Genomic DNA, 8,524 nt, shown 5'->3' on the forward strand with positions numbered 1-8,524 from the left:
CATCCTCCCTGTGCCTGCTGAGAGCAGCAGAGCTGAGAACTGAGGAAAACCAGGCTGAGAGGGCCTTTCATTGGAGCCCAACACTCCAGCCAGCTGGGACTTACCACATGCCAGCAGTGCCAAGCAAGGGCTCAGCTCACAACCATCCCAGCAGAGATGGGATGTTGGACCCGCTCGCTGACTTGCCCTTTCCTTGCTCCTATCACAAGTGCTTTAGTGACATTTGCAGACTTCAGGACATCCTGCAGCTGCTGGTACCCATGGAGGAGATCCCCAAAGCCTCTAGCATCTCTGCTGCATCATCTGCTTGGCCCTTCCAGCCCTTTAAACAAAACCAGGGTGTTTTTGGAAAGCAGCTGGACTTTCTGCACAGCCTTGCATGCTGCATCCACTCAGGGAAATGGTTTTTCCACGTGCTGGGGCCATCAGCTAATGTTTGTGCAGCTGCAATAAATACTTCCCCTTGCCACCATTTGGAGCAGGAGGAGAAGAGTTTGGAGGTGCCAAAGGGCTCTGAGCTCCTCTGCAGAGGCTGGTGTGACCCAGAGAAGGTGCCCTGCCTTCTGGATGCCATCCTCTTCCTCGCTTCACCCCCTGACAGTGGCTGGGCACAGCAGTCTCCTGCTGTGGTACATCCAGATGGGCTTCTAGAGAAGGAAATGCCATAGAAATTTGGAAGCATCTGTGAAAAAGAATAACAAAAAAAAAAAGCTTGTTTGGAAACTGTCCTGTGCCCTTGGGAAATTGTTGATGCTGAGAAATTTCAAAGTGATTCAAAGAACAGAGGATTTGGGTTTCCTTCCCCCTCCTGCCCTGTGGTACATACAGAGGTAGTTGTGTTGTACTGGGAGTCCTGTGGAAGTAGCTTTGCCTGGGGCTGCAGCCTGGGCCAGGGTGGGAATAAGGACCTGGACAGGGGCTCAGTCCCACCTACTGCCCCAGCCAGTGGGGATGTGTGAGTGCCTTATGCAGCCCCTCAGCACAGCATGGATGGTTGTGCTGCTTCCTCTGAGACCTTCCACTGAACAAGAGAAGAACAAGGGCCTGATTGTGTGCGTTGTTGAAAAACAGCAAACTTCAGGATTTTCAGGCTCTGGTAAATGCAAATTGGGAATTTCCACACGGCAGGTTCAAAGCTTTGGTGTTTCAGGGGCAGTGAGAAACACACAGGCTTCAGCCCTGCTCAGCTCGGCTGGTGTGGGGAGCACGGGTGCTGGGGGGTCCTGTCCCATCCCTTCTCTCTCATGGGAAGGTGCCACAGAAGAGTTGGGAGCAGCTGAGTCCTCCAGGCTGGGCTGGTGGGAACCCCATGTAGAGCCAGAGCAGAGAGGGAGTGTGTTTGTGTCCCACCATTTATTTTTTTTTAAAGATGCAAACCCTCTCCAGAAACCACAGATCCATAAATAATGGTTCTGCTCAGACAGACCCTCCTCCCACATAGGCTGCTTCTCAGGCCTGTCTTAATTGTGTTACCAACTGGCTGGGGAGAGTTCTGCTCTCACTGTGTGCTGTCCCACTTCCACCCCGTGGTCCAGCCCTGGAGAGGGTGGGCACGTGTTTGTGGTGAATGAGCTGTGTCCCTGGAGGGAGTTTGCTTGTGCTACACTGGGCTATAGTGCAGCAGGAGCTCTTGGAGGAGGTAGGTCATGGTCTGCAGGTGCAGCACAGGGGTCTCAGCCAGGCTTTCCCATATGCCCAGCTTTCTCACACCCAATGGGACCCATATCCTCCCCCCCAACTCTTCTTTTTTTACTTGACTTTGAGCTTGCTTCTCTAAACTGTCTTCTCCCTTCCTCCCCCCTCCTGGAAAGGTACCGCACCTTCTTCAGACCCAGGTACAAGATTGGCTACAAGACAGTGACCGAGCTGGCCTGGAGGTGCTGCCCAGGCTTCATGGGAGAAGGGTGCCATGACAGCCCAACCGACCAGCCTGGCCTCCTGCCCCAACATCCCAGCCCAAAAATGCCTCCTGGGCAAAAGATGTTTCCAATCCCCAGACTTCCTCCCCATCCAAAAAGCCACCCCGACCTGTTTCCAGGACCAAAGAAGAATCAATATGGTGAGATCTTGCTCCTGCTTCACATCTCCAGGTTACCACACCACCAACACGGTCTCAGACCAGTTCTTTCTGTTCCAGCACATGAATTTAGCAAACCTTCAGTGGGTGACCTGCCTTCCGATCAGAGGCCTGACATTTGATTGCTTTGAGGTTCACTTGCTTTTTTAAAAAGACATTCTGTTTCAAACTTGCCTTTCCTCATCACCTTAAAGCATTTTTCCATTAATTTGAGGGTCAATAGGGGCTGTCTCAAGATGAAGCTCCCTCAGGCTGTTCTCATCACGTGCTGTTGAACTTGGGAGCAGAGGGTGTAATCCCAAGAGGGGAGTTTCCTGACCAGCTTCAGAAGAGATGCAGAGGAAAGGAGGAAGGGTGGGCAGATGCTTTGCTGAAATGGCAATATGAGGGAGGCAGGAGCTGATGTTCATGTGGAAAAGAACTCAGATCTAGAAGACAGGCAAGGAGGGAAGTTAAAGGAGGACCAGCCCTGACTGTGCCTTCTCTTGTCTCTTTAAAACTCTTCCCCTGTGCAGGTAGGAAGCTGCCTGGCCTCTTCGGGGACCGCCTGGACCGGCTGGAGGAGGAGGTGAGGCGCCTTTCCCAGTCCTACGACAGCCTGCACACCCTGGTGAGCAGCCTGAGGCTGGCCATCCAGGAGGACACCACCAAGATGATCAGCTCCTTGATGAACAGCCCAGGCACCCCTGACTCCATGGTGGGCTTCGGCATCATTCCGGATGGCCTGGTGGACGTGGCAGACAAAGCTGATATCGCCACCTTCCCTCCCGTGGGGGAGATCCTGACCAAAGTGACGGAGGTGAGCGACGTGCTGAAAACGAAGGCAGATCTGCTGCACGAGGTTCGTGGCATGGTCCTGGACCACGACGGGCAGATCAAGCACCTTCTGGAATCAGCCCGGCCCTCCCCTCTCACCTCCATCGACCTGCTGGAGGAGTACGTGGACACGCGGCTGAGCAACCTGCGCGGGGAGCTGCTCGACGGCTTCGAGAAGAAGCTGGGGAAGATCCAGACCACGTGTGACTTCCGGATCCAAGAGGTGAGGCAGCAGTGCGAGGAGGAGAAAGCTGCCAACCTGAGGCTGCAGCAGACGCTGGATGGGAAGGAGCTGGAGATCAAAAAAGAGATCTCCCAGCTGGAAACCCAAATCCAAGGGCTAACGGTGGTGGAAAGCTGCTGCAGCAACCTGGACTACCTCACCGACCGCATGAACATCCTTGAAAAAGGTCTTCACAGCATCTCTGACTCCCAGAAGAACTTGCACTCGCGGCTGGATGGTGAAGTCTCCACTGCCACCCTAGGCAACCTTTTTGAAGGGCGCTTTGAAGACCTGGAAGCCCGGCTCAATGCTACAGAGGGAGAAACAGGAAGCTGCTGCTCCAGCGTAGAGGACAGCGTGAGAGGCATGGTGGTGGCAGAGGTGGATGGCATGAGGACTGCCTTTGAAGACAAAATGCAGACCCTGGAGGACAGGTTCATGACCATTGTGGGGGAGCTGAACAACGTCAGCTCTCCCGTGGGCATGGAGGGAGCGGTGGTGCCCGTGCTGGAGGGGGAGCTCGCCAGCATCAGGAAACGCACGGACGAGAGCCTGGAGGTGCTGCAGAACCGCCTCGTCACGTTGGAGACAACTTGTTCCCTGGGCTGCACCTCTGCCTCCAAGGACGTGGAGACTTTCCGGACAGAGATAGAAGACTGCCAGAACAAGAATCAGGACCTGCTCCTCCGGATGGACAGCAACTATGACCTCCTGCGCAAGCTGAACGCCACCATCCTGGAGATCCAGCGGCGGATCGAGGAGGAAGCCTCGGGGGCTTTGCAAGGGGAGATCACCTTGCTAAAGATCAACCTCAACACCGTGAGCAAATCTCTGACAGGCCTCAAGGACTCGGTCTCCCAGTACTCAGACACCATGACCCACGTCAACTCCTCGCTGGATGAGCACGAGCGGAAGATCGAGGATGAGGTCCACTCCATCCAGGAGAAAATCAACAACCAAGGCTCCCAGCTTTTCTTCAGCAACCGGCGTGTCCTGAACCTTAAGGGAGACTTGGAGCGACTCAAAGCCAGGATCATCAGTGACCTGAGCTCCTGCAAGAGCGTGGCCCAGGACCTGCAGCAGGAGATCTCTCACTTCGACGACCGGGTGGCTCGGGTGGAGAGCGTTTGCGGCAGGTTGGGCGCCGTCACCGGGAGCCTGGATGGCATCAGGGATGAACTGGAGAAACACACGGGCAGCCTGTGGGACTACATGGACCACATCAACGGGACGCTGGCTGCCCACTCTCAGGAAATAACAGGACTGAAGGACAACCTGCTTGACTGCCAAGCCAAGGTCTCGGAGCTGGCAGAGCAGGTCTCCCACTTGGAAGAGCAGGCAGAGGGGAAGCAGCATTAGCTGTGCCCCCATGTGCTGCTTCTTTCTCCTCCTGGTAAAGAACAGGATTAACTTATATCACACAGACTAGCTCCAATGTGACAACAGTTCTTGGGATAATTTTTTTTTAATGAGAAGATAAATTAAAAGCTGCTACAAACCTTTTTTATTATTATTTTAAAGTCCTGTCAGCCTCATTCCTCTGTAACTTTGCCTCCTGGTGCTCAGCAGCTGTCCTGACCCTGGAGCAGCCAGATCACTGCCTCCTGGCTGGGGGTGGTAACTTGGCTCCTGGGCTGATGACCCCAGAAGGACAATTGAGGAGGAAGCTGGAGGCGGGGAGTTTTTAATTTTATTTTTGTGGATTTATTGCTTCTTGAAGAAAAAAAAAAAAAAAAGCAAAAAACCAACCCTGTCGTTGTCAGTTGAGGAATAGAGTTTCCCTGACCTAAAGACCTCCTGCGCCTTAATCCAGAGACTGAGCAGAGCCAGAGCTCCTTCCAGGGAACAAAACTCACCACAGGATTGTGGGTTTCAAGGAACACACGTATTCACACCCCCCCGGGAGCTGCCTTCCCCTCCCCGAGCCAGCAGCTTCTCCTGCCTGGTAAATCCATTCACACTGCTCCCTCCTCCAGGCAAACACACGTGCCTCATGGAGCATGTGAGGTTCTGCATGAGGAACACACACATATGCATATATATATATATAGATTGGGATGTGTCTATATTTTTGATCAGTCCCCTGTCCTGGTGCTCATCTGGCTGCAGTTCCCTCTTGCTGCCTCACAGCCCTTGCTGTACTTCAAAGAACTTGCTGCAGCAGGGCTTGGGGGGCAGCCCTGTGGACTGCCATGGTTTGTGAGCCCACCTTGCCCTGCTTGCTGATCCCACCTGGGGATATGGAAAACTTGTGCCTTCCCCAAAGTGAGGTGTCTGTAGGTCACTGCAGAGACCAAGCTGGGCAGGGAGCATCCCTGTGCTCCAGCACTGGTTCCCAAAAGCAAAACACCAACCCTGTCGTTGTCAGTTGAGGAATAGAGTTTCCCTGACCTAAAGACCTCCTGCGCCTTAATCCAGAGACTGAGCAGAGCCAGAGCTCCTTCCAGGGAACAAAACTCACCACAGGATTGTGGGTTTCAAGGAACACACGTATTCACACCCCCCCGGGAGCTGCCTTCCCCTCCCCGAGCCAGCAGCTTCTCCTGCCTGGTAAATCCATTCACACTGCTCCCTCCTCCAGGCAAACACACGTGCCTCATGGAGCATGTGAGGTTCTGCATGAGGAACACACACATATGCATATATATATATAGATTGGGATGTGTCTATATTTTTGATCAGTCCCCTGTCCTGGTGCTCATCTGGCTGCAGTTCCCTCTTGCTGCCTCACAGCCCTTGCTGTACTTCAAAGAACTTGCTGCAGCAGGGCTTGGGGGGCAGCCCTGTGGACTGCCATGGTTTGTGAGCCCACCTTGCCCTGCTTGCTGATCCCACCTGGGGATATGGAAAACTTGTGCCTTCCCCAAAGTGAGGTGTCTGTAGGTCACTGCAGAGACCAAGCTGGGCAGGGAGCATCCCTGTGCTCCAGCACTGGTTCCCTCCTGGTGTTTTTGCTTAAACTGTGAATATGGTTTCCCTCTTCTTGTCCTGGGGAAGGAGAACTGCAGCTGCTCCAGGGGGTGACTGCCAGGATTCACCCACTCTGTGCTGGCTTTCCTTGTCTGGCAGCACTGGAGCAGGAGCTTGTGTCCTCTTCAGCTTCCTCTGAGCCTGCTGTGATGCCAACAGCCCTAGGGACCCACACAGGTGTGGAGCATGTGGGAGGAGGAAGGCAGGGCACCTCTGAGGAGGCATCTCAAGACTGGTTGCCCAAAAACATGCAGGCTGGAAAAGGCTGTACCTATTCCTGACCAAGTCCAGCCTTGCCCTAGGAAGCAGACACCAGGACCATGCTGCTGTTGCACCCAAAACCTGCCTCTCCCAGGGAGCCTCCACTGCTCAGCCAACAAGGACTATACAGAAAGGATGAAGAAGAAATTAAAGAGCCTCCATCTGACCAACTCTGGCACTTTATAGCAAAGAGAAATCAGCTCATTGCTGCAGCTCATGGAGTCTTCAGCTCCCACTTGGTGCTCATCACCCTCATCCCCTGCTCTTCTGCACCTCAGTTCCCCCTCAGTCTTTCTTGACCCTCAGAAGAGCAGCTCTGTGCTCTGACCAGCACGATGCAGCAGCAACTCCCAGTAGAGCTACATCTGGGCAGGTTTCCTCCTCCATAAAAACTAGATGAGCTCGCTGAAACAGATGCTTCCAGGCTGGAGAGGACCACAGGCATCACCAAGTCCAGTTGGCTGCATCATGTTACCCTCATGAGGTAAAAGCTCCTTCCCCTGCCAGAGGAGCATGGGCCACCAGCAGTACAAGCTGAGAGAGGGGACCAGGCTTCCCACCACTCAGTCACCCTTGCAAGCTGCTGGATACTCACGGCACCTGAATTCACTCTCTCTGCTCCAGACTTGGCTGATTTGGACCTCTGCTGCAGCTGCTCAGACACTTCTCCAGCTGAGAAACAACCTCCAGCCACCTCCAGGTGTCCTGCAAAACCTGCTATTTGCCACCAAAACCTACTTTGCAATGGGTCAGGGAGCCCTCACCCCACAGGACCATCCTGCCCTCACCCCATCCTCTCACAACAGGGAGAAAAAAGGGCTGCAGCAACCAAAGAAAAAAAAGAAGCCAAGGACCAGGCTCTCCCCTGCCCAGGGCAGGGCTGGGTGAGAGAGCAGCTCAACAGCCTCCTCCAGCTCACAGGGAGCCCAGGACTGGCCATAACCAGGACAAGGAAGAAGTCTGACCTTCCAGAAAAATGGTGCTATGTTTGGACAATTCCTGACTAGTCACTTGAAGCTACACAGGCAGTTTGTATTTCAGTTCTCAGCTATTCATGTTTAAAGAGTGAAAGGAACTTCGTATAAAATAGGGGTTTTTTGTTTTTTGGGTTTTTTTGTGCTTGCAGAAAGGGAAGGATTTGGTCCTTGCACAGGCAGCTTTCCAAGGCAGTTGACAACTGATCCTGTTATGAGGCTGTGTTTTATTGTTTTTAAAACCTTGTACATTTGTTCAAATTTTAAAAGCTGAAAGACTGTTTGTACTGAAAAGAAATAAAGTATTTCTTGCTGATGTTTCCAGGATCAGAATGACTTGGGTGGCTTTAAGGGAAGCAGCATAGGCCCAGGGTTGGGTTAAGACAGGGAGCTAGAGTTAGAACACAGAGGTGATTTAAAGAAGAGAGGATAGGTAGAGCAGGAGGAGATGATTTGCACTGAAACACTGTGGTTAGGGAAGGAGAAGCTGGATGCCAGACTGGAGGAAGGAGCCCAGCAGTGCTCCTGCCTGTTTTGTTTTCTGCAATTACAACAGAGAGGTCCCAGAGAAGGGGAAGAATCCTGCTGCATCCACAGCTGCCCCCAGTGCTGTGGGGTTTCAGAAGTCCCCCTAGAATGGGGACAGGCTGTTCTAATCCTAATCCAACCCTACCTAAGGGCAGCTGAGCTTTCTTTGCATACTCCAGTACAGGGGCACAGGAATAAGCTCCTGCTCTGGCACGAGGCTGTGACAGGCTCCTGGCACAGAAGTGATTCAGTTCCCTCCTCACACATACACAGGTTTGCTCCCTGGATTAACTCAGGTTTGTGGCCTTACCTGAAGGTAGTAAGTGAAAAGACAAAAAAAACACTTCAATTTTAAAAGACCTTTAGTGCAGCTGCTCCACAGGCTCAGGAAGCTGCAGGTCCTGCCCCCATCTCCATCAAGACCTACCTTAACAGGATTAACCCAACCACATTTGTAAAAGCACACTGAGCCTGGCACCCACTCCCATGCACAGGACAAGAGGCAGCTTGGGTTAAGGCACCATTTATTGCTATTAGTGGAAAACACTCAAACCCCCAACTGCTTCCATCCACCTTAACAAGTCATTAGGCCACGGGACAGCTTCACACCATCAGCTACCAAACTGCAGGCAGCTGGGCTGCCTGGGAACACTGGTCATACTGGAGGTAGCAATA

At 53.1% G+C, this 8,524-nt stretch overlaps 1 protein-coding gene across 1 annotated transcript in view; it reads left to right on the top strand.

The window, feature by feature from the left end:
• The window catches only part of EMILIN3 (elastin microfibril interfacer 3), a 75,142-nt gene extending 70,667 nt beyond the window's left edge, over nt 1–4,475 (top strand). Inside the window, exons 3-4 of the mRNA XM_009998794.1 lie at nt 1,812–2,059; nt 2,593–4,475. Of these exons, the coding sequence (XP_009997096.1) occupies nt 1,812–2,059; nt 2,593–4,475 (2,131 nt within the window). The remainder of the gene's footprint in view (nt 1–1,811; nt 2,060–2,592) is intronic.
• Nucleotides 4,476–8,524: the final 4,049 nt, after the last annotated feature.

The sequence above is a fragment of the Chaetura pelagica genome, unplaced genomic scaffold (assembly GCF_000747805.2).
Source record: "Chaetura pelagica isolate M959 unplaced genomic scaffold, ChaPel_1.0 scaffold275, whole genome shotgun sequence".
NCBI classification, from domain to species: domain Eukaryota; kingdom Metazoa; phylum Chordata; class Aves; order Apodiformes; family Apodidae; genus Chaetura; species Chaetura pelagica.